The 24,933-nt window shown below is 45.3% G+C and overlaps 8 protein-coding genes across 8 annotated transcripts; 4 read left to right on the top strand and 4 right to left on the bottom strand.

Annotated features, from left to right (window-relative positions):
- Nucleotides 1-179: 179 nt before the first annotated feature.
- Nucleotides 180-1,801, top strand: JR316_0001224 (V-type proton ATPase subunit C 1-B; the record flags this gene model as incomplete). The annotated part of the gene is made up of 9 exons (XM_047887034.1): nt 180-326; nt 388-639; nt 699-790; nt 843-941; nt 990-1,058; nt 1,118-1,210; nt 1,269-1,362; nt 1,417-1,554; nt 1,613-1,801. The coding sequence occupies 9 exons, from the start codon at nt 180-182 to the stop codon at nt 1,799-1,801; spliced, it is 1,173 nt and encodes a 390-aa protein (XP_047754780.1).
- A 399-nt stretch (nt 1,802-2,200) lies between these two features.
- JR316_0001225 (Meiotically up-regulated gene 60 protein) lies at nt 2,201-5,657 on the bottom strand (the record flags this gene model as incomplete). Its single annotated transcript, XM_047887035.1, has 10 exons — nt 2,201-2,596; nt 2,659-2,855; nt 2,909-3,299; nt 3,350-3,550; nt 3,603-4,061; nt 4,112-4,336; nt 4,394-4,603; nt 4,651-4,914; nt 4,960-5,256; nt 5,310-5,657. 10 exons carry the CDS (start codon nt 5,655-5,657, stop codon nt 2,201-2,203), a joined length of 2,988 nt encoding a protein of 995 aa, XP_047754781.1.
- Nucleotides 5,658-6,023: 366 nt separating this feature from the next.
- JR316_0001226 (E3 ubiquitin-protein ligase itt1) lies at nt 6,024-7,728 on the bottom strand (the record flags this gene model as incomplete). Its single annotated transcript, XM_047887036.1, has 6 exons — nt 6,024-6,185; nt 6,239-6,479; nt 6,528-6,675; nt 6,725-7,074; nt 7,138-7,562; nt 7,630-7,728. The coding sequence occupies 6 exons, from the start codon at nt 7,726-7,728 to the stop codon at nt 6,024-6,026; spliced, it is 1,425 nt and encodes a 474-aa protein (XP_047754782.1).
- Nucleotides 7,729-8,307: 579 nt separating this feature from the next.
- JR316_0001227 (Solute carrier family 40 member 1) lies at nt 8,308-9,884 on the bottom strand (the record flags this gene model as incomplete). The annotated part of the gene is made up of 3 exons (XM_047887037.1): nt 8,308-8,455; nt 8,508-8,774; nt 8,824-9,884. The coding sequence occupies 3 exons, from the start codon at nt 9,882-9,884 to the stop codon at nt 8,308-8,310; spliced, it is 1,476 nt and encodes a 491-aa protein (XP_047754783.1).
- A 509-nt stretch (nt 9,885-10,393) lies between these two features.
- JR316_0001228 (E3 ubiquitin-protein ligase itt1) lies at nt 10,394-11,960 on the bottom strand (the record flags this gene model as incomplete). The annotated part of the gene is made up of 5 exons (XM_047887038.1): nt 10,394-10,498; nt 10,574-10,762; nt 10,865-11,009; nt 11,470-11,862; nt 11,938-11,960. The coding sequence occupies 5 exons, from the start codon at nt 11,958-11,960 to the stop codon at nt 10,394-10,396; spliced, it is 855 nt and encodes a 284-aa protein (XP_047754784.1).
- A 742-nt stretch (nt 11,961-12,702) lies between these two features.
- Nucleotides 12,703-17,746, top strand: JR316_0001229 (uncharacterized protein; the record flags this gene model as incomplete). Its single annotated transcript, XM_047887039.1, has 13 exons — nt 12,703-12,917; nt 12,970-13,375; nt 13,431-13,968; nt 14,023-14,135; nt 14,185-14,922; nt 14,976-15,190; nt 15,244-15,401; nt 15,494-15,750; nt 15,804-15,916; nt 15,967-16,310; nt 16,363-16,584; nt 16,637-17,010; nt 17,072-17,746. The coding sequence occupies 13 exons, from the start codon at nt 12,703-12,705 to the stop codon at nt 17,744-17,746; spliced, it is 4,368 nt and encodes a 1,455-aa protein (XP_047754785.1).
- A 341-nt stretch (nt 17,747-18,087) lies between these two features.
- Nucleotides 18,088-19,343, top strand: JR316_0001230 (uncharacterized protein; the record flags this gene model as incomplete). The annotated part of the gene is made up of 4 exons (XM_047887040.1): nt 18,088-18,597; nt 18,659-19,015; nt 19,067-19,249; nt 19,308-19,343. 4 exons carry the CDS (start codon nt 18,088-18,090, stop codon nt 19,341-19,343), a joined length of 1,086 nt encoding a protein of 361 aa, XP_047754786.1.
- Nucleotides 19,344-21,544: 2,201 nt separating this feature from the next.
- On the top strand, nt 21,545-24,615 carry JR316_0001231 (RNA-binding protein 27; the record flags this gene model as incomplete). The annotated part of the gene is made up of 7 exons (XM_047887041.1): nt 21,545-21,612; nt 21,678-21,796; nt 21,870-22,343; nt 22,401-23,839; nt 23,905-24,120; nt 24,183-24,275; nt 24,334-24,615. 7 exons carry the CDS (start codon nt 21,545-21,547, stop codon nt 24,613-24,615), a joined length of 2,691 nt encoding a protein of 896 aa, XP_047754787.1.
- Between the last annotated feature and the right edge of the window lie 318 nt (nt 24,616-24,933).

A 24,933-nucleotide genomic window follows, 5' to 3' on the forward strand; every position in this document is an offset into this window, starting at 1 on the left:
AACTTACACAAATTCAAAAGCTCTTATTGCTTTGAAGGTAAAGGGAACTAAGTTGACAGTGGATCTACATTACCAAACTCAACAGCCTCAGAAGACAACAACAATCAACTTGTGATAATGCGCTTCAACGCTTGCCCCTGTGACATCCTCGCAAACTCGGATTGTCCATTTTCATCCATATGCCTTCAGACCAGAGTACCTGGCTTATAGCTGTTCCTCAGGGACACGACCCACAGGCTACATATCAGAAGCTCGCCACTAAATTAGGGCAACAGGCCAAACTGCCCTCTAGGAATATCGGCCAACTCGCCATCCCCATATTCAAGGTCAACCGTTAGTTGCTGCATCGAAGAACATCGCAATGGCTGAACTAGTTGGATCTAATAGACTGGGACTCTCGATTCTCTCATTGCTCTATCGGAAGATTTGCCAAAGCAAGAAAGCTTCTTCACAGCGACTGTAGCAAAGAATGTGGAGACACTGCGCAACCTCTTGAACAACGATCCAGCAAAACTTGAACAGCATGTTCTAGTAGACGAACAGAGCGTTGATACCTATCTATTAAATGGCTGGAAGTGGAATGAGGATCGTTATGATGTGCAGAAGAGCTTGCGGGAATTGGTAAACACGTTACACAAGGTATTTGTTACATTTTTTCTACAACACCTCTTCTCAATAATTGCACTTTTTGTGTAAAGGAAATGACATCCATTGATAATGCGATGAAAGCGAAACTGAACAACTATAACTTGGTAAAGGGATCCCTGACTCAAATGCAACGAAAGAAAGCGTACGCAGATGCTATCTTTCTTCCGCTCCATACCTGCTAATAGCTTGTAAAGTGGAAACCTCTCGATTCGGTCCTTGGCTGACGTAGTTTCCAAAGACGATTTCATCCAGGATTCGGAATACTTGGAGACCTTGCTCGTTGCTGTACCGAAGTAAGATGATCGCATATGTCATACAGTGTTGCTTTAATCAATCCTAAGGTCTCTTACCAAAGACTGGAACGACAAATACGAAAGATTGGCATCAATGGTCGTTCCTAGAACCTCAACGTGCGTGGCTTGCACACGAATATATGCGTGGAACCATCATTTACTTTCATTTGCTCTAGGCTCATAACCACAGATGATGAATACTCACTGTTTAGTGTCGTGATTTTCCGTCGAGTTCATGATGAATTTGTACAGAAGTGCCGTGAACAAAAGTCAGCAATGATCCGTATTCTCTTGATAATAATGACTTACTATAAAGTACCTCTGAAGGTTTATTGTCCGGGATTTTGTCTATTCAGAAGAAGAAATCGCAAAACAGCAACAGGAGCTGGAAATAGCAGGGACAACCGCGAAGGAACTTTGGGTAAGCCCAAAGTCTGCTAAAATTGATATTTTATTTTATCATGATTCTCCGTAGACGGAACTCTTGCGATTAGCACGAACGAACTTTTCTGAGTCTTTGCAGATTCTTGTTCATCTTAAAGTCATTAGACTATTTGTGGAGAGTGTTCTGCGATACGGACTACCAGCAGAATATATTGGCTTTGTGGTAAAGGTTAGCGTTTGGTTTATCCCATCGTGTATCGATTTGTTCTCACCTCCATCGTCGTTAGCCCGAACCAAAAAACGTTAAGAAAGTTTTCAACATTCTCCAAACACAATTTGCATACCTCAGCTCCAGATCAAGCGTCGCTCAAGGTGGAAAGATTGGTGGTGAGGAGTTTATTGGAGAGTATCAGACTCTTATGGATCAAGAATTCTTTGATTTCATTCTCTATGAGGTTCCTTGGATTGTCACTTAGCTTGAAACGTACATCTTTTCCAGTTGCGAACACCTACTTCATAACCAAATTAATTAGTAACGAATAAACTAAGGCCAACCTAATGCGGCGGGATAAGATAGTGTACATGACATGAAAGTTACTTGGGATGACAGAGAAAATAAACTTGGTACAAGCCGTTGTCAGAACATTTGCAAACGCACGAGCAAAGGAGGGGATGCGAGTTGAGTTGAGTGAGGAGGGAAAGTGAAATAATGAGTTGGCAATAGATAATCGAAAGGAAGGTAGAGGCTATAGCAATAACAGTATATAAAACACAAACAAGCTCTTTATGCAGATACTTTTGTTACATCGAATGGGATATAACGTCCAATTTTCTTCTTCGCGCGTAAATGACACCCGTCGACAATGTCCAAATATCTACAATCCGAGGTTAGAAATGACCCGGGAAACTTCATCGACCCCATCATCGTCTAGGGTGGGTCTTGTCTGAGCCGGTTGGCCAAATACACCTGATGACCGAGCTGAAAGTGGGGGACCGTAAACACTGGGGAATGAAGGGGCAGTGGGGGAATTAGGGCTCGAATTCCCTCCAGTACCACCAGTGGAAGTTGTGGGTGATTCCGGTACAGCGTTGCTCGAACCCGATTCAGCGATTTTTGAAAGAGAATACCTCAGGTCGAGAGACTGAGCACGGTTATTCAGCGATCGAGGTTGTTTCGTGGCTTGCTCCTTGATCTTGGCTTCTAAAAGTGAGTCCGAACCACGTTTAATCGCATCTTGTGAATGCCTAGAGCGATGTGGCATTCCGGTTCCCTAAGAAATGTGATGAGCACAGCACTAGTGCAGGTACGCCATAGAAGTGAAGAAAGACATACGATAGGCGGAAGAGGGGTCCAATAATCAACACCAGGCGCCGAGGGACCGGGAATATAGTTTGTTTCGACGTCCTCTTGTGCTTCAATGTTATAAATATATGCAGGCGAGTTAAAGAGTGCTTTGACGTCCGGAGATGAATTAGCGAGTCTCAGGCGGCGGTCACCCATGACGTCGGAGCGTCCCATATCCATAGATTCTGAATAATACCCTTAAGACATGTCCATGGATACAGTGAAAGATAAAACATACCATGGCCGCGTGTCCTGGCTGCAGAAAGCACTTTGCTATCAAAATGGGGGAATGCCTCGGCAAACGAATCGTTCTTCTTGTGAGATTGAGCCGTCGGAGATGGGTAGACGTGAATATTGTGATTCTGCAAAAATTGTTCCAGCATCTCCCTGGCGGTGATCAAGAAATCACTATTGCTACGCTGACAGCGGAACTTGAAGGAATATTCTGTTGGAGTCTCGGTGCCTGTACTTCCATTAGGAATTCCAGCCCTCCGGAAATTGGGAGAGATCGAGACTTGAAGCTCCCGTTTGACGTGCTCTACCATGGCATTGAATTCCGGAGAAGCACAAACACGAGGCAGCTCGCTGCTGGGAGGAACAGCCATGTCCGCCTCGAACGGAACGTGATCCTAGAAGGGCGTGAACATACACATGTTGACGAAAGCAAATATTCACGTACCAAAAGCATAGTAGCAGCAATTTGAACCTGGCTTTCTGGACCATAGATCGTGACAACATCAGAGGCTGTCTCTTTGTCGGGAAAGCGTACGCGAGAGTTGGTCTTCGTTTCGATGTCACGGATGAATATACTTTTCTCTCCAAGCAAGGTACGATGGTATCGACGTGGTATCGAAACCGTCTCATTGACGAAGTCCTTGTCCTAATGGATAGTAGGTCAGAAGTTGTAGTAGAATGCTGATGATGGAGTTCACCTTGGGATTGACAAGTTCCATGACAGATTGTTTGAGGTTATCCAAATTGATGGCATTTTTGGCAGGTGTTCGAGCAACAACGTTGTCGTCGTTGTCATTATATCCACCCAAGGCGGCAAACTCCTCTGCGTTCGAGAATTTGACATATACGCCATACTTTTTCATAATGCGCTGAATACTCCTCCCTCCAACTCCTATGATACGTTTGTGATAGCCTTCTGGAACATGGAAGGAAATTTCGGCTGGAAGTTCCTCTTGAAGTAAAGTAAGTCCCTGAAGCACAGAGTTATCGGGTCCGGCGATATCGATAAGGAAATTATGGTCATTAAAAGTTTCGAATTTGATTTTTACGTTCGTCGTCTGCATGATTTTGTTGATTTTGCCGTTCTTCTTGCCACTGATGAAATCCCGGTGCTCGTTTGATAGTTCTATTTGAAACCGAATCTCATGATGGAATGCCTGCCAAACAAGATGAAAAGGTGGTAACAATAAGACTAAAAACAAGGTACCTTGATGATGTCTAACTCCATTATCATATTAACTGCCGCCCGTACTTCTTGTTCAAGCCCGTGCATCTCAAAGCACATACTCTTGAATACGACTTCCGCTCCCGTCGCGGTCGATATTTGCTTCAACAACGCAGTAATTGTTGAGCTATTAAGGTTTGCGGGGGGTAAAAGAGCATTGAATTGTACTGGCAAAAGCCAGAACGAACCGACGTAGTATTGGCAAGCCTAGACGTAAACACATATTGGTCATCAACTTTATAAACTGAAAGAAATATTACATACCAGCTGCATGATTGACCTAACGGTACGTTGGATGTTGACTCTATGGTCACCATAGACGGTGATCAGGCTGGTGGAACTTCCCAGCGGAGGAAATTGAATGAAAGTAGCGTTGTCACTCATAATCGATTTGAGGTCCTCCGCTCGGTCGGTTACCATCCAATCAAGCTTACGGGGTAGGATGGCCGTATCCCTCGAAATGACCGATTTACTCTACAATTAAAAATTAGTCTAGTGCAATCAAAAAGAAGAAGCCCTACTTTGGTGACGGAAACTTGGAAGAGCATGTCGCGAGCTCTCTGAACTCCAAAAAATTCCCCAGTAATCCAAATGACATTACTGTTGCGAGCACCAGTGGCTGAGTGCGCGCTGATATCCGGACCAATGAGGTCTTGCAGAGGAGAAGGATAATAGATGTTGGTCGCAGTTTCTTCCTGGATGGTTTGCAAAACATTTCGTTTACGACCAGCCACGATGGCATGCAATTTGTGATCAATCTCGCACACTTCTGAGTGCAGACCGCTCTAAAATCGGGTAAGCTACGTAAAATGTGGAGAAAAACGACGCACTAATTCATCCAGCATTACCAATAAGCGTACACGAGCCAGGTCGACTGCATCCTCAGTCCCAGTGATGACCAACTCACAAACGCGTTCAGTTTCTAACCCAGACCAACCAGCACTGCTACTAATCCCATCAGGCGGCGTGCGGTTGGAAAGTGACAAAGGACTGTTGACGACGGCTATGTGCGCTAAAGTTTGGGAGGCAATGTCATCCAGCCTCCGCCGGACTTCAGGTTTAAGAGTAGGCTTCGAGAATGGGGAATCGAGAATTTCGGACCGCGTCACTTTGATAGTTGCTCGGTGCTGTTTCGTTAGCTGTCAGTAAATTTCTTCATGAGGGTCCTAGAAAAACTCACTTGAATAGGACATTCTTTCAAAATCAAACCACGAGTTATCATAACCTGCTGATATGCTCCAGTGATATGAAAATTCCAGGCCCTGCCCTGATCAACCATATAATACGAGACATGGCAACCATGTACAGACATGGCCATCATGGCCAGTTTCTGGATTGCCTCCGCGTCTGCTGCGACAGAAACATCAGATAGCTTCGGGTTGGAAGGTTGAAGATGCTGCGCAGACGGGTATTGGTCTGAGAGAGAGGAAGACTTGAGGTCTGAGGATTGGAAGTCGAGAGAGGAAGCAGGAGAATGAATGTGGCGCGACCTGCGTGGATAAGTAAAAGATGTGGTGTAGACGTCCATGTCCGGTGGTTCGTATCGTAGATTATAGAAGTGGATGGGTAGAGAAAATGCTGGGATGGGAGGGTATGATGATTGTTAGGAGGGTATTGACACAAAAAATTGGTATCAATGTTCAAATCGTCCTGCCCAGTCTTTTTTTGAGGGAAAAGATGAAGGAATAGACAATAGGTGGGACGAAGAGAAGATAGAAAAGCAGAGACAAGATATAAAAGAGGATATATAGGAGCAAAACGAACAATTTGCAACAAGTCCAACACCAACTCAAAAGAGTCTCAGCCGGTTTCGCGGACTCAAAACATACCGCGGGCTTTCAATTCCACAAATGACATAAACAATTTATTTCTGAAACATATATATAATCATCCATTATTCCTCCAGTTCCCATTCTGCTTCAGGCACGTCAATGACGTCGAATAGCTGGTTGAAGCAGCCATGCTTTGGATTCGAAAAATGCGCATATGGCTGGTCCGGGTTCAGGCGTTCGCCACAGCGATAGCAGAAATGCTGAGAGCACTTCCAACATGTCATCTAAATATGTTTAGTGATTTGAACAGCTTTGGTTCGCAGATGAGATAACCTACATGGTTGCAACCCATGTTCTTCTCCACATGACATTGGCATCCAGGGCACTGCATCGTAGACGAACTCAACCATTGCATGTTAGCTTTCTCTTCCTCGTACGTCGCAACCAATCTGATAATATTGGCTTTTCCAAATCGGCGCTCCAGTTTGGCTCGCTCCGGGGATCCTTCTTCTGCACCGAGATATTCTAAGGCCAGGTGTTCATACTGAGCAATGGGGCACTTATCCAGTGGTCCATGCCTGAATCATTTATTAGTCTGCGCTGATTGATCTCCACAACATTCTCACCAGGTTCGTCTGCAAAATGCACAGAAAGAGTAACCGCACCGAGGGCATGTTCGTAACCTGCTCCAACCTGGTGTTTCTTTGTCGGCATCGATGGGTTTTGGGACGGGGGCTTGACAAACAGCGACTGGGCAGTGTACAACGGTCGGATCTGTACATGACAATCAAACGAGTAGTCTTCTGATGAAAGGAAAATTTACCTCTTTCAACATTGCGCTTCTCTCGTAGCCATTTCCAACGTTGCAATTCTGCTTCTGTCACCACTCTGGCCACTTCTTCTTCGCCAGCTTCATTTGCCTTCTTGACACACTCTGGGTCTGGACAACCCACACGGCTGATGTCACCTTCCGCAATGCACATTTTCCAGAAATCCTCTAAACAAGTACGGCAGAAAATATGTTTGCACTTAAGTTGCAAGCATTTAGATCCTTTGAGCGACGTGAGGCACACAGAACAGGGATATGAATTCTGTGCAAATTGACTAGATTGTGCAGAACTGTCGTACTCCAATAGCAGAGGAGCGATCAAACGTGGGGCAGGATGAGGCAACCTTTTTGGAATGGTAGTTTGATTAACCTGAAGATGAGAAGACGTAAGAGCAATTTGGACGCACGCTATAATATCACTATTGCCAGGGGATACCAAGTTCAACTTCTCTAGGAAGTCACCCGTACGTATGTACTCGATCCAATTAAATAAAACAGGTTCAGCGGTCTGCCATAGTTCAATAAGCGTAGATTGTAGAACCTCGACCTCTGATAACCAGATGTGCGTTGCCCGTATCGAGGTTATTACAGGCGGTTTTTGGAGGGGATAGGACCGTGGCAGGGTAATATTGATCAAGATGGGAGGTAACGTAGTCAGTGAGATTGACTGAAGGGTTTGTTTCTTTTCAGGCAATGATGCTATGCCAGTATTACTAGGAGGAGGTGGTTCCGAGATCAAAACGGATTTAGTTGTTCCAAATTGTACCGGGATTTCTAGTTTGAGAGCATCGCCGTCTAGATTTCGACTCGATACAAATTCCGGGTATATTGACTAGGTTTCCAGACATGATCATTCCATTAGTCTATGTTTAACGCTATTCAATAGAGGTATAGCTGACCTCTAAAACTCCAAATTCGTCCTGTTGCATTGATGTGCATTGCTCAAGCTGGTCGGCATCTAGGACCAGAGAATATACTTCTTCGACAGGTTGAGTCATTGTATTTACCGTTGAATAGTTTGTCAGTTCGAAAGTTCACGTTGATTGGTGTGGATAATGACGTTGGCTATTGAGTTGAATCAAAAGGTTAGCAGTGGATAGAAGTCTGTGTGAATGTGTTCGGTTAGCGTATTCGTTCGATTAATAGATGAAAGGCAAGTGCAAAGAGTATCAATTTTCTAAAACTCGAAATGCCCCTATTTGGCAATTAGTCATGGCGAGTCATGAGACTAAAAATAACCGTTCAAATTTGATGGCCACAAATCCACAAATACCTACATAAACCGAACTTGCTCAAGATTTTGGATATTAAATACCCATTTCAAGTCAGATTTTAACTCGACAACTAAATCACTATCAATCAACAATAAAACCACACATACAGTAATTTTGACAGACTAGTGACAGGCGAGTCAAAGACAGACTACTCTAGTTAACACCAGGACAGCATGCACAACAAATTCCTTCGATGAAAAGTGGCCAGTGTCCACAGATTTGACGCCCATACATACATATTTCCGACAAATGAAGTGAATATTACCGAGGGTCCAGCTTTTTGCAGGTTCAGAGTCTGCGCAGCTATTGAAACTTTCTTCGCATGCGCGTGAACCATTCTGCATGAATGAGATGCCCTCTTTCTCGACGCAAGTAAACCAGGTACGAAGATGCTGCCGAGAAGACTGCTCCAAAGCTGATCACAGCTGTGTATTTAAATTCTGACGGTCGACTGACGTAGCAGATTGAGCTTATGCAACATGATTGAAGAAAATGATGCGCACGACAGAAAGATGACCATGATATAGCGTAATAAATCCAATAAGTTTTGCAGAGAGAATTGGAGTCCATTAAGGGTGTTTCGTCGTGGATGATCTGCTAGGGTGAGCTGAAGTAACTTTAGTTGGCAAAGGTCAAAAGACCACAGTCCAATGCGTGATATAGCCATGCCTCCAAAAAGAAGAGCCTGGTTCCATGCAGGTGCCTTTGCACCCTGTTTCGTACCAATGTAAAATGAAATAACCACTGGTAGGAGTGAGAAATTCTCCGACCTTTCAGCGTTGAATATCTCGTGGTCAAATAAGACACTTCATTACTTACCAAATACTCCAACTTCCTGCCCTTGTCAAGCCAACCTTTTTCTCCAGCACAGGCATGATGGCGGTCCCAAGTAATCCCGTGCAAACCGCTATCCCCCTCATCCCGGAAATGAGTCCATCAGAATATGTGTTTGTCTTCAGCCAGGCAACCATAGTTCCGTCGAAGCTAAGGGTAGTAAAATACAACAAAGAGATCGACAATGAGCTTAGAAAAACTGGGCTATGGATAAATAGTTTCCAATCCTCATACGAAACCATGGCCCAAGTTTTGATTGAACTGAATGATAACTTTGAGGAAGGCGGTACCACTTGAGAATCAAGGTGACTTGTTCCAGCATCAACGGGGTGAAGGCTATGTGCTTCACGGTTCTGATTATCTGAAAGAACTGGAAAGTGTTTCCAAACAACGTTAATCCAGAGCAATTCAAATGATAATCCACCGAGCGCAATAGCTGCAATGATGATAAGAGTCGTTGTGTTTCCGACCGTGCTTGTCAACAGGCCTGTGAACAAAGGTGATAAAAGCTTGCAGCCTAAGTCGATGCGCCTTATCCACAGATTCAATCGTGTGAGACGCGCGTTAGAGTTGGCTGCGATCGTTGTGACCCAATCCCTTTCAATGGCAACTGACATGGAGATATCTGCTAGCTTCATCACGCTACCTGCAACAGCAGTCAGAGAGAATAAAGTCCATACGATGCCATGTCCTCCCCGCCCAATTCTCTGGCCCGCTTCTTTCGACTCCGCTGGGAATTTGACAAATAGGACAAGCAGGAATGCATAAAGACAAACGACTGATAACTTGGCGAGAAAGATATTGAACCGAATGACATTGAGTCGTGAGGGATGATCTACCAGAGATCCCGCATTTCCGCCAAACAGGATACCCGCAAGAGTGGTCACGAATCCGTACAGAGCTGCTGGCAAAAGTGTGGTTGGGAATAGGTCAATAATAAATAGGTAGCTGGCGAATTCGGCTGTCCTCTGGGTCCACGTTACTGAGATATGTTGGGCTGCGAGAGAAAAGAGTGCAACAGGGGCTAATGTATCATCCACTTCCATGATTCTGCCAAAATGTTATTGGGTGGAATTGAAAAACTGGTACAGAAGGAATAAAAGCACTTTTGTTCTTGGGGATAGAGACCGAGACCGAACTATAGATATAAATAGCCAGACACAAACTTTGGTTCCTGTAAGAGATGAAGGAGGCAGAGGAGGGTAGAGAGGAGGTCAGGTGATACTTTAATTTAATCAACTACACCAGTGTTTATGAGAAAGGGGGCAGGGATGAATTATCCCTCTTGGACCCTCATACCATTATTCAATACGAAAGGTTTTTAGCATCTACTCAATGGAAGTTTACAATGAGGCAGGTAATGACACAAATGAATACACATTGTTCATGAATCAGCTGGTATATTGAAACAGGTAGATAGCACATAAGAAACGATATGTTCTGCACTGTTCTGCATTGGGACCGTACTTCTCTCCAAACATAAAATCTACGTCAAAAAATATGACAAGCAAAAAAGAGATATCATTGCCATCCATCGTCGTCGAAAGGCACAAAATCAAAGAGTTTCTTGAAGCATGGACTCCCTTCTTTCGAAAAGTGACTGTATGGTGACTTTGAGTCCAGGAGACCTCCGCAACGATAACAAAAATGCTTGTTGCATCTAGTGCATGTAATCTAAAATGAAGAGCAGTGATGTAGAATCATAAACGATAAATCGCCTGAAAAATTAACTTACATGATTGCAGCCCTCGCTTTTCTGTACGGGAGATTCGCAACCAGGGCAAAGAGTAGTAGAAGATGAAATCCACTGTTCAGTTGCTTGATCTTGTTCATGTTGAGCTACAAGACGGAGAACGAACGATCGGCCATAGCGTAGTTCAATGGTTCTCCGTTCCACAGAATCTTCTTCAGCTGCAAGGTATTCCTGCAGAAGCTGTTGTTTATAACCGACAGCGCAAGGAGATACGGGACCATGCCTATGCTTTATTGATGAGTGCTCGATGAAGCTATGAGAGCTCATACTTACCATGTATTTTTGCACAGGGCGCAAAAACTGAATGAACATTCGCCACACTGCCTGAATCGTGCCCACCCAGTGTCCGGATCTGCGTCGCTCGGTAGGGATACCAGATTCTGACATTGAGGACGAGCACAGTGCATGATTGTTGGATCTGGATATTGCGTAAGCCCGGTGCACTGGACAATAAGACTAGTGGCCAATATTACCTCGTTCAAGCTCTCGCTTCATTTTCAGCCATCTCCATCGTTCAATCTCACAGACTGACACGACACTGGCAACCTCATCTTCGCATGCTTCCCTCCCATCCTTTATACAATCAGGATCTGGGCAACAAACACGGCCCACATCACCTTCTGTTATGCACATTGACCAGAAGTCTTCTAGGCAACCACGACAAAAGATATGCTCGCACTGCAACTTTACACAGTTCACACCTTTGAGATAGGTGAGACAAATAGAGCATGGGTAAGAATTTTGGGAGAATTGTGCTGAGCTAAAGGCGGCTTCGAAGTGACTTAGAGAAGTGACGAGAAACGAAGGGTCTGCATGGTGCAGCCTGTGAGTAGCTATGTCAGATAAAAGGTAAATTGAGATATTCATATAATACGCACTCGACAGAAAGCCCATCATCCGGCGATAAAGCATGTAAATCTGCTAGGAAGCCTCCATTGCGAAGATACTCTATCCAATTATAAAGCACAGTCTCTCCTGAACTATATAATTTGAAAAGGGCATCTTTGATATCTTCAACGTTGCTAAACCATTTAAGGCTGACTTGCACCGAAAGGATGTCGGGCGGTGTATAAAGTGGGTAAGATGGAGGAAGTGAAATTTGCAAAACCACGGGAGGTAAAACGCTCAGTGAAAGCCCTTCCGACTTCCGCCTTGATGTGGTAGGCGACGAAGATGGTGAAGCAGAAGAGTTTGCATCGAACACGTTAACTACGCGAGGTGAGTCGAATTCGATGGATATTTCAAGTTTTAGAGTATTGTCCAATTTTCGACTGTGAATAAATTCGGGAAATATGGACTTGTAGCAAATTAGCCTGGTCAATTTTTGCAATAAGTTGACGACACACCTGCAGAACTTCAAGTTCTTCATTTTGTAAAGTTAGACAAGTTTCAACATCGATGCTATTAGGAAGATTGATTAAGGATGGGATAGCCATTCAAATGAGCTGTTGGGCGGCCTTATTAGATGGGTAGAGGTTGTTAAGTTTAGGGGATCACGCCTAGTGATATTAATAGCAGTCCCAATCTTGAGTTCATACTGCTATGAGTCATATCATGGTGCTCATGATCAGCCATTCTGACTACAAAGTCATTGGAACGCTCAGCTAGACAAACTCGAGAACTCGGCGGTGCAGATTAGTTCCTGGCGACATTGGACAGACCAAGGGAACAACAAGATTGTCCCTGACAAGCGCGAGTGCCTAGGAAAGATATACTGATATTTTAATGAACGCAATGACGCGATGATTCGGAGCATGAGTATGATGATGTGTGGTGACTCGAAAGGACCACGAAAAAATAAAAGCAGGCGCAGTGGCGGTGCCGAAGTCGGCAACTGGAAGTGTCCATCTAGAGCCAAGAGAGCAACGCCGACAGATACTGGCACTTTATCAAGATGTAAGACTAGAGGAAACCGGCGAATTATGCAGGACGGGGTGACTCAACGAAACAGCGCAGGTGAATGTTATGCAAAAAAGTGACTTGAGAACGAACTGAGACGAGTTCGACGCCTACCCACGCCTCAAGTTATAAAACCTCAGATTAGGGTTAGGTTTTCGCCTCATTCAGAAAAAAAGTAGCAACCTGAACTTGCTTATGCCTTGCACCCAAGAATGTCTGAGCAGATACAACATTATAACTTAACGTCCTCTCAGGACTTTGTACGGTCTCTGAAAGCTTCATCTGATCCGCCAGTAACAGGAGGCCCCTTTAAAATAGACATTGCTCGACAATGCTGGAACAACACATCATTTTACGTACCCAGCAAGGCAGAAGTCATCTCAGAATGGGTGTTCACCAAATTGATTAAGGATAAAGGGAAAGATTTGTGAGTAAGGTGTTCCCCTTGCTGTAATCTTTAAAATGTATTTGGCGAACAGATCCTCGAATCCACTCTTTGACGCCCGTTACTGGGACCTCGTCGCATCCCTACTAAACACTCGAAATCCCCCTTTCAAGTCATCAGAAACGCGCTCCCCAAACGCGTGGTTAACACCACTTTTGCATCGCTTAGCATTTGGACCTGTAATGGTGGCGTTCTTGACCGCGTTTGGCGCTGTCGAGGAAAATCAGCAAAGGAAACTTGCAGGGCTGGTCAGCACTTGCCTCAACACAATTTGGCCCATAGTGGTGCAAAGAATGTCCGCTGAAAACTTACAAGAATGTTTTGGAGCACTTCTATGCGCACTGTCTTCTGTACAGGCGGATGATGGAATTATAGCAATCGGCCAGCTGGTGTCTGTATCTTATCGAAACTCCTTGGCGAATTCGTCGAACAAGAGAAAGGTACTTTTTACGTTTTGGTGTGCCGGTATTTTACCAACTTCATCTATATATACAGCTGCATCAAATTTTTTTGCAATCTCATCTCAAACTGTGGGTTCAAAGTCTGGCGTTGAACGGATCGCAGAATGAAAAACTGTTGAAAGACGCCGTTCTCGAAGCTGGCATGGAAACTCTTTTCAACCTTGATATCCTAAGGCAAAGTCAAGATTCAAAGGCCGGAAACCCGCTTATAGAACGACTTCTGAAACTAGTCCCGGAGAACAGAGACATTGTTTATGGAATCCTGCCTGATTTATTTAGCCACTGCATCTCCGCGACGAAGAAAAACAGAGGAGCACTTTTTAGTCAAGGATCCCAGTCGCAGCCAGGAGCTTCTTTGGAGCAACTCCATGAAGCCTGTTTACGATTCGTTTTGGCCTTGTTTTCTTTGGTTGACCATGGACATCAAGATCATCATGCGTGGAGGACGAGGTTTGCGCTTCTGAACATAATTGACCAGGAAAACCTTTTCGATCGAACCCAATTAGAAGCTCAAATGACATTCAATGAAATTCTTGAACTCGTCATCGTAGCGTTGAACGACGGTTGGCAAGGTAAAAATATTTTTCACCAGTATACTGTGTTTTTTAAATTTTCTATACGAGCAGAAGAGCGAATTAAATGCACTACAACAGCAGTTGAATGTCTATCGACAATATCCCGGATCGACTATGATATCGTAATTCCCTTTGTACCTCGCATACTGCCCCTCCTTCTCCAAGTATGCATTTTTCAGTCTCCGTGGCCTCCAAATTGACACTATGTGCTAGATTCCTATACTAAGTGGAGAATGCTTCCGCTTTTTGGATATCCAAATTGCCTACCACACAAAAACGAGGACTATGGGAACCCTAGTGCAAGACCTCTTTTCTTCCCTCTCGAACCAACCACCAAATCTTCATGGATCGCTAGAGCGATATCAACTTTTCCTTTCGAGTCCTGTCATGCATGATCAGTATCTAGGTAGACTCTCAAATGCTTTGCACATATTCCTAACCCAGAGCCAGTGTCTACCTGCTCTAAACCTAGTGCTTGACCTCGTAAAAGTTAAATGGGATACTTTGCTTTGCAGCACCACCCGAAGAAACACAGAATCCACCGAAGGGCCTCGCAAAAAGCGAAAATTATCATCAGACCCCGAAACCAATCCTGACACAACGGCTGTTACATACTCACTCGTTTGTCGACTGGCTTCAGTTGTTTTGTCTTCCTTACCAGTTCCCTCGCTTTCTGCGGATGCGCTAGAAGATACACAACGATTGTTAAACGAGTTCAGGTCTGGTTTCCTTCATCAATCACTCGCAAAATCTATGAAAATTGTGAAGAAGCAAGGTAGTGCCAATGCATGGTGTTTGGAAATCGCCATTGCTGCCAATCTTCGCTTGCTATATGCTCTCAACGTTTCGAAAAATCTTTATCTTCCTCTGGCGCATGATGACAAGGTTGACAAAAGGGTGCTAGATTTAACAGCCAAAAGTGAGGTTTTGCCGGAATTGGTTCTTGAATTGGTATGTGTATTGAATGGGATTCCGCTCATAGACTGATTTCTACTCTACCTTAGTATCGGAATATTCTATACAATCTGTCTATACGCGACACATTGGATCACACACAACTTCTTGAACGGCTTTTTGAGTACCTTTCAAGACACTTCACTGCCAGCGACGTTCAATGGTCTGGTCAAGTTCATCATTTAACGAACGGAGAACCCGGAAGAGCAGAATCTTCGCTTGCTTTACTGCATTTGGTATTAGAAAGATGGCTTGATGTCATCGAGTAAGTGTTGAAGTTTAAAAGACATATTAATGCATTAATCATTCCTCTTGTAGTCGTTTGGCATCACCGGAACAGATCGAAAAGCTACTCAAAATTATCATCTCTATTAATTTGATACCTTCAAGTAGTTCAAGCCAGCAAGTAAAACCGGAAGATATTCTTCTTGGTGTTTTGCACTCTGCCCAGTTTTGGGAGTTCCAAAACATTCGTGGTGAGTAACGTATGGCTACAAATCCCAAGTTGATACTCAGTCCAACGTAGCTGTGTTTTCAACCCTTCTTGATAAGAAAACCACATTTTTAGATCCTTCCAGCTCCAAAAGTCCGAAGCCGGCGTCATTGCTCGACAAATTGTCAATTTACCGTTATTTGCTCTTATTTCCTATGGAATACTTTCCCTGGAAATTGTTGAACGATCTGATGAAGCGTGCTCTAGCAGCGGATTCTATGATTAGTCGCTTGCTGCCTAGGAATGATATAAAAGGAATCAATACTTTGACAGTTCTTCGCGTCTTTTTGAAGCGAGCCTATATACACCGCGGTTTTATCTCGCAAGACTCCGTATGTCCTATGATGTCTTTTCCGCTGCTATTTTCTGACGATGGCTGTGGTAGGACCAAGAATCGACAGACTATTTGTTACACCTGTTACGACCAGCAGCAGTTAACAATCATTGCCCCATTGATTTTATCAAGGCTACTCTTGATCTAGTTGAATTATATTTTTCGTAAGTAGAATACAATCCAACTCATAATTACAACTCATCATTTATCTCAGAAAAATGCTGAAAAACGTCAAAAACAATGGTTCGAAGTGTATTCTTGATGTTCTCAAAACATTTACACCCGATACCATTAATACTTCCACGCTTCAGTCTTCAAGTTTTATATCCATTGTAAATTTACTGGAGCGTGAGTTCCCATCAAACAGTCTGCCAGAAGAAATACTGGCCACCCTTGTTACGATCCATTCTCAATTATCATCAACGTTGATTCCAAGGATCACTCATCTCGATGATAAGAATATCTCAACCGAGAGTATTAAAATATACAGCAACCTGGTTTCTGGATGGTACAGCGTGCTCGGCCTGGGAAAATGGTTGGCACCAAGTGGACATACAGGTAAGATACCGAAATTTATTGGTTTTCGAGATATCGACTTACCTTCAGGTAGTTCAACCCGAACCCACAATGGGAGAAAAAATTACCTCCAATGTAGTGAAATATGCAAAGCAAGATATTGGAAATAGGAATGGCGAATTAGATGGCCTTTGCTCCAATACTTTTGCTGTTCTCTTGCAAGAGCTCGGGTCTCGGCCATTAGCAGAACACGCAGGACATCTCGATGTCGTTCTTGCCACCTACATCTCTTTCTGCAACATAATTAGCCATTCCAGTGAGTTCTAAGCATTTATTTTCTGATAGTTATCATTAAGCTGAATGGCCAGATCGAAATACCATCGATTCATATCTCGCCAAGCACTCAAGAATGATGGAAATATCTGATTATCTTCACACTTTGTCACTCATCGCCGACTCACTTGCCTCAGATGTGCAACTGCTCTCCTCCAATCATTTGCTACACTTGGTTCATTTAGCATCAATCATGCTTCATGATCATCCAACTCGTGAGCTGACACCTGCCGATTTTAGCCTTGATTGCAATCGCATTGACCAAACTTTTACAGATGCTCTGGTCTATATACAGAAATTTACAACGCGGTGCATCAATATCTTTAATGAAAATCCTATCTTCGTCAAAGGTCCTATTGATCTGCGTCTGCAGGTGTTGGAATTGATATCACAGCATTGTTCAGGCCAGGTATTAAATTCAAATTTTTTGTGTACTAGAACAATTATTGATAACGATGTGCTTTATGCAGCCAGCGGCATTGCGTTCAATAGACACCACTGGAGTTTGGCTGTTCCTGTTCAAGCATCTAGCTCCTTCTCAAGAACACGACGATACGACTGAACCAGCTATCTTCCATAAGATAGTTTCAATTCTGAGCTCGCTCATTCGCCTTCGTAGAGACCTTGTCACTCACGCTCTTCCTCATCTCGGTATGGTTCTACGCCGGCTGATCTTATGCACCCGCGCCTGCCGGTCGCAGCTCGGTGCAAAGCAAACATCGATAATCATGGCGACACAGCCTCGATGGGTCAGTGCCTCTCACCCGCTAGGTGGAGAAGAGGCTAAAGCGCTTGGCCGCCTCCTTGAGAACCTGAACACGAAGACGACAGTGAGGTCGTTTGCGTCGATATCGTCATCCATAACGACTGCGGAGCCACAGAAGGCAGAATCTCTTTCGAAGCCATTTTCAAAGCATGCGGCGTATGTTCTAGAGGCGTACATTGAGGCGATGAACGACCCACTGTGTGTACTGTCGCTGGAGGTGCGAAAGGAATTGCAGCCGGGGATGTTTGCGCTATGTGGTATGATGAGTGAGCATAGTCGTGATGCGCTGATGGCTTCTGCGCTTGATACAGGTGGAAAGGCCACGTTAAAAGCGCTGTGGAAGGATTATGAAAAACAGAGATATGTTGGAAAGGGTTAATTGGCCTACCAATTTTCATGGGTATCTCGTTATTTTTTTTCTCGCGCTCATTAGTACATAAATGCTTTATTTAGAAATTGAATTGATGTCAAATGGCTTCCGAGAATGCACTGGTTATCATAGTCCATGGCATACTGATAACGACTTTAAAGTCATATTTCATGTCCTGTAATAACCACAGGTGCAAGCCCAATATCGATTAAAGCTAGTTCTATACTTTTACCTGGCTATTAAACGCGATCGACTTGGTGTCGTGACGTCATACAGATCGAGAAGTCTCGACGCGACCACCAGGAGTCTAACAACACATTTCACCACGATAAACTCAGGTCGAGGCGGACATGAATAGGCAGATTTCCTCGCTATGCTTGAAGCGCCTTCCTGAGGCCAGCATTTTGCAGTCTGCTCGAAGGAGATGCCTTGCCACCGTTTCATCATCTTTGATTGTACAACCTCCGCCGCCGCCCCCACCCCCTGTCGAATTCCCAGTAGAGCGGAGCAGGGAATTACCAGAGAGCGTGCCACCGTTACTCGATCACAGAATACTCCAAGCTACCTCTAAGCCAGGACGAACGACTCTCACCAAGATCATCAAAGAATACGTCAATACATCTGGAAAGGTTCTGGATCTTGCGTTGCCATATGAATCAAGACCTTCAGAGGCTCGACGGCCAGATTTTACCAACGAGATAGATAGCTGCAAAAATGTGGTTACTGTTGCACATTGCGCGCAGGTTGGCACTGAGCATAAGATAACGCTTTCGTCAGGCTTTGCGCTTAATATCGATGATCGCAAAGCTGTCGCGAAAGGCGAAACACTTATCGTAACTTGTGCTCATACCCTGGAGGAAGTGAGTTTGCGCTGTTATCGTTTGGCAGGTTCTGAGTTTTTAACAACGATGGAATGAGTAGATTCGACAGTCGCCGCTATTGGTGACGCCTGTCCATGGGACGACAAAAAAGTACACAGGTTCATTCATCGTGACTGGAACTGGTGCTGCGCTGGAGGTCTACCCGGTTTCTCATGTGCTTTCAGCGCTTCCTCGTTCGGATTTGATTCTATTGTCTTGTCCATTGCCTCCAAATGCAATGAACAGTTTACCTCTGTCGCCCTATCCGGCCCACAAGGACACGCCCATTCGAGCGCATTTTGTGGCACAAGAGAAACCGGATGACACCGGATGGATGCCCTGGATTGGGGGTACTTGGGGTAAATGGCACCATGGAAAGGTGCTCGGATATCGCGACTTTGCTGGACGCGAAACCGAGGCGAGTTCTACTTGTGATGGACATGCGACAAGAACTGAAAGAATGTTGTAGCCCGGCACTTACGATGCGTTGTCTCACCTTCTGTTTACACCTTTACCGACTGCTGGGTCAAGTGGCGGACCTATTGTCGACGAGGAAAGCGGGGCGGTGATTGGTGTCATGCTTGGTACAAGGATGGATAACAGGGTTGAAGGCGTCAGGGGCTGGGGTGTGCCTGCAGAATCCGTCTTTGAGGTTGGTAACAGCGACCAAATCTGTTTATCCTCTCAATTGACCACCAACTGTTTCCTAGATGTTCAGTTTGCCTGGCTTAGAAGGCAAAAAATAGTTAGAGAAGAATATATTAGATGCGATATAATTGAAAGGCAATGTAAAATATTTTTCTAGAGCAAGATTCGGAAAAATGCCTCAAGGTGATCGGGGTCCTTGGAAAAGCAACTGACCAATGGCAGAAATGCGTGACGCTTAAAGGCCTCATCACATCAAAAACGACGCAGTCACTCTATAAAAGCCTCAAGCACGCAACTCCACCATGCTCTTGTGCTTTCTTTCCCTCCCTCCACCCTTTTCTCTCCATTCCCTCCTCTTTCCCCCGCTTTTACCCACTTTCCCCTGTGTATTTGGCCTATTGCTATATCTTTGGTCGTACTTGTGTACTCCGGTTGCCTTTCAGGACTTGTATTGGAAGGGTATATGAATGTATTCATTGCTCTTCACTTTATCTAACTCCTTCATGGTGCGTCTCGCTATCCTTTTCTTCTCTCAGTTGGTTTTAATGTACCACCTAGTCATCTACTCTTCACCTCCTCACGTGAATCTCACTATCATGACAGGGCTGCTCACTGCCGTCATGGACCGTGAATGTGTTATCTTTCCACTCACTGCCCTCTGTATACTCCTGCACCAATCTCGACGACAATTTTCCGGTCTCGGCTGAATGACTCCTCCGTGCTGACCAACAGGAGGCTTGTTTGTCATTTCTTCATCGTCATCAAGGGTCCATCATCACTTCTTGTCTGTTCCTCGTTGTCATCGATAGGCATGATGCGAACCGTCGCCAATCGCATGTGGCCCCAACCCAACATATCATTTCTCATGGGAGAGGTCACAAGGTCGTCGAGTTCCCGAGTCAAAAGCTGGCTCGGGAACCCTTGGCTCTGACTCGGGAACTGCTAAGACGTTAAACCTGGTGGACAAATCGAAATTTCGGAAAATTGGGCCTGGGCAGCTGCAGGGTTAGAATCGAATGAGTAAGTTCCAAGTCCAGAAGGACTGGATTCCTGCCAGGCTCAAAATATGCTCGTAAACGTTGGTGGTACTGGATCCCTGATAATACGCTGCACTTGTGGAAATTATCGCCGATTTTTTGCTATTCTCTTTTGGTCTTTATCGTGTTGTTCGCTGTATTATGTCTTGGCTCGGCGTGCACGTTCGTTCTATTGATCTTCTTGTGACTTAACCGGTGCTCTGGTACTTACTCTCGTCATTTTTTCGTCCAACTGTACGGACACATTCACGTCATACTCCGGAAGACATGCCATTATTTATTTGGTGAAGAAAGAGGGGGTCTTTGCATCCCAGTCTTTTCATTTTTTTTTAAAAAAAGTGTATTTCCCGTTATCTTGTATCTTAATGTCGTTGTCAATTTTATTTCTTAATCATTCGGTTTTCGACTTTCCCTCTGAGTTAGAGCAAATCTATATTCCAACGATGGTTTGTTCCCTTGTAATATCGTTAAGCAGCCTACTTCAAATCGTTACTATCTTCAATTTCCAAGAATATAAGCCAAAAGCTGTAAGCAAAAGTCATCGAATGTTTATTCATCTCAGTAAATCTTGCACAAACGCAATAACTTATCTCCGTACTTCACTATTCGTGGTGAACGGTGTGTACATTTGTGGAATCTTTAGGTTGAACGAGGACATTTCAAGTTAATAGAAGAGTACTAGTACGTAGACGGATGAAAGAAGGCCGCGTTGAAAGACTTCCGAGGTACAAGAACCCCAAGCGACGCAGATGACTCCAAATTTAGAGAAATAAAAATGGGTGTGGCACTTGTGTCGTGAGTGTAATTGGACTATTTGGCAGGCCCAGACGGACCGCCAGAGATGCAGCGCTAATTGTTTTGGATTCGTTCGAAGAGGTAATTGTAATACTTGTGGGTCCAAGGTCTGTTGCGTTGAGTCAGCGTTAGGTTGAATGCCCAATGACTCAAAAGGTAGCTTGGTGAACAAATACGGGAACCGGTGCTTGTTTTGGAAATAGTTTGTACGGGATGTTTTTGGCCTGTGGACGACGGAATGAGCACGTTTCCGTCCTCAACCACAAGTGCGGCGGTTCCATGTACGGTGAAGACGGAGAAAAACAAAAGAGGGAAGATATAGTGACTTCATAGGCCTAATCAGGAAGCTGACCAATCACATTTTATGGCGCACCTCTGTTGGTGCAGCAAGCCTTGACTCTCGCGCAGTGCAGTCTTCTGACTCTTTCGACCACCTTTTGTGCTTGGAATCCTATACCTCATATCCTATGGTGCTCGTCGATACAGAATCTGCCTCACATCTCAAACCATGGCTTGTCAGAACTCTTGAACCCATGTTCGTTTATTTATTCTTTCATTTTTCGCCTGTTCTTTGCTAATTTCATATGTCCTTGTTTTTAGATGCGATGCAGAGCCAGGCGCTTTGGCAGACTATATTCTTGCCCTACTGCAACACAATGTCCCCGAAAACGAGATGCGAGAAGAACTGGCTGTTCAGCTCGATGAATTTCTCGAAAAAGGTCTGTCTGGGCCGCTCAAATGAGCAATAGAGCGATGGTTTTGACCTCTTTTACCGCCTTTTTTTCCAAGCAGAGTGCAGCTCATTTGTTGATACGCTGTTCACCGTCATCCGCACGAAATCGTACATGCCCTACAGCGCCATTCCGTCCCCCAAACCACAAGATAGTGGAATCCCAATCCCATTAGACGCCCTGCTGCCATCGCCGTCAGACAGAATACGGAAGCGGAGTACGACCGATGATGAGCGTGATGGACGTCCGCCTGCAAAGGGCCCACGGCTGAATACCGACGGTCAGTTTTCGCGGTATGGCAATGGAGGGGACGGCCGTATGGGTGCTCAGTCTTCCGGAGCGTGGGGCCGCCCGCCAGTCGATAGGTTCGGCAACGGGGGAATGGGCATGGGTATGGGTGGATATCCTGGGCAGATGGTTGCAATGGGTATGAACGGGATGAATGGCATGAACGGTATGGGGCTCATGAACGGCAGGAGACCACAGGGATACCAACCGCCAGACCAAAAACGAGGTGTCTGTCGGGATTATCACAGTGCGTTTCCCTTTCTTCCCTGTTTTGTGATCACAGCTCATCTGATTGTATACTCAGATAACGGATACTGCGCGCGCGGTGCGACGTGCAAGTACAGCCATGGAGATGACGCTGTCGTCCCAGGGCAACTATTCCCTGGTGCTGGCATGCCTTTCATGCCCATGTTCCCCGGTGGCCCTACTGGGATGCCTTTCATGCAAAATGCTGCTTACGACCCACATGAAGCCAGAATGGATATGAGACCAATGGGCGGCCGTCCACCCCACCAGCGGGCGCCTTTATTGCCCAGAATACAGCAGGAAGATGGAAGCAGAGTGGTCCACCCCATTAATGCGTCCGGAGAGCTTCCTGTGATCCAAGATTTAACTCCAATCGTCCCTCAAGACGCCCCGTCGCTTGAACCATTACCACACGGAGACGTCGACATGCACCAGGTCAATAACCAAGGTCCATCGGTGAACCCCCCTCACCTCGGAGGCGGCTACAATCCCATGATGAACAACATGAACGGGGGATATCTACCAAACATGGACGTCGATAACAATGCGCATATGCCCGGGATGCGCCCACCGACGCTAGGTCGTGGTCAAGGGCAGTATCGTGGTGGGAGAGGTGGTCCTGGAGGAAGAGGACGAGGTACATTTGGCGGTGAAGTGCACAACTTCCGCCCAGAAAAACGTAACGACAAAACATTGGTCGTAGAAAAGATCCCTGAAGACAAGCTGTCATTGGAAGGCGTGAATGACTGGTTTAAGCGCTTCGGGACTGTAACGAACGTCGCGATTGACCCTACGAATGCAAAGGCTCTGGTGAGCTTCTCAAACCATGATGAGGCGCATGCTGCGTGGAAGTCAGAGGACGCTGTATTTGGGAATAGATTCGTGAAGGTGTTTTGGCATCGTCCGATGGAGGGACATGGTCAGATCGGGCAGCGCATGTTGGCTGCATCTGCGCCACTTGTAGCTAATATGACTTCGAAATCGGCCTCCCCTGCTCCTCAGCAGCAACCTCCATCTGCGGGACCTGTTTCGACTTCGACAACACCTGCCGCCGCCGCTGCAGGAGCGAGCGCGACGCCACGTAAATCTGCAACGCCGGCTACCTCTTCAGCAGCAACCTTAGCGATCGAGGAGAAGCGGCAGCAGCTCGAGCAGACGATTGCTGAACAAAATGCGCTGATTGCATCGTATTCCACTGCCCCGGCAGATGAGAAAAAGGGAATCATGGCGCGATTAAGGAAGATAGATGAGGAGATGAAGGCGTTGAAGGAGTCGATTTCATCCTCTTTACCACCCGCGGCGTCCACATCCGCCAGTTCGAGTAGCACAGCAGCTGCATCTGCGAAGAAGTCCGTGAATACTACGGCAGACCGCGAGAGATTGGAACGCGAGCGGTTGGATAAAGAGTTGGATATGCCCAATGGTACGGGCACCAGTGAAGGTGGCGGAGAGACTACGGAGGATCTGAAGGCAAAATTGGAAAAACTAAAGGCAGAGGTACGTTTTGTCTGGACATTTTGGCCTTTTTCAGAGCGCTTATATTTATTCTATCTTTACTTTAGGCTGCCAGTCTAGGATTGGACTCTGCGCTGCCGTCATCATCTTACAGAGGAGGATATCGAGGGCGGGGAAGAGGTGCTCCTCGGAGTTACTTCCGTGGGGCTACTATGCGTGGTGGCCCTCCTCGCGCAAGCATGAAGTTGGATAACCGTCCAAAAAAATTGCTCGTGAAAAATGTGCCTGAAGATTCCGCTCAAGCGTTGAGGGATTGGTATGAGGTACGTTGAGGTCTTCTTCCATACTGTGAACCCTGTTCTGATCATTTTATTTTATCACTTAGACCACAGGTCAATTGGAGTCTGTTGAACCTGTAGATGGTGCTGGCGGAAGCACATATATTGTGTCATTCAAGTCTAGATCTGCGGCGGAAGCGGTAATTGAGTTGTTTAATCTTATCTGTTCATCTTGTTGATATTTTCCTCTCTATATAGGGTCTGTCAAAAGGTGCCAATATCCCAATTGTTGGTTCTGTACAGATATCGTGGTATACTGGAAAAGAGGGAGCTAGCACTGTGACACCAACACAAACAACGAAGGCCCTTCCTAGCGAGTCGAGTAGTAGTGCACCTGCTGCAAGTCATAGTTCTGAATATGGACATGAAGCACCACCACGATCGCCAGAAAGCCATGCTGCGCATCATCTACACGAGGAAGAGATTATTGCTAGCGGGTGGGGAGGAGGTGACGATGAAGATGGCATGGGTCTGCTGTAGAATGACACTTTTATGTGGACATGTTTCCTATTTTGCTTGTGCCTGCTGCTTCTTCGTTGGGATTCCCTTTCCTTTTCGTTTTATTTCTCTTCTATGCGTACAATCTTTGTAATACTTACATTTCCTCTGGAGGCGGTCGTTGCAATATTTTATTTTTTAAATGTGCGTCATGAATTTGACGACACTGCTGCCTCTTCAACTTTAAAGCAGCGCCCTATACAATTTGTGCGAGAGAGATATTTAAGATTCAAGTGCATATGAAGTCGTCTAAGAAATCTACAGCAGCCCACACACTATTGAAAATGAGAAAAAGCAAAT

The sequence above is a fragment of the Psilocybe cubensis genome, chromosome 1 (assembly GCF_017499595.1).
Source record: "Psilocybe cubensis strain MGC-MH-2018 chromosome 1, whole genome shotgun sequence".
NCBI lineage: Eukaryota > Fungi > Basidiomycota > Agaricomycetes > Agaricales > Agrocybaceae > Psilocybe > Psilocybe cubensis.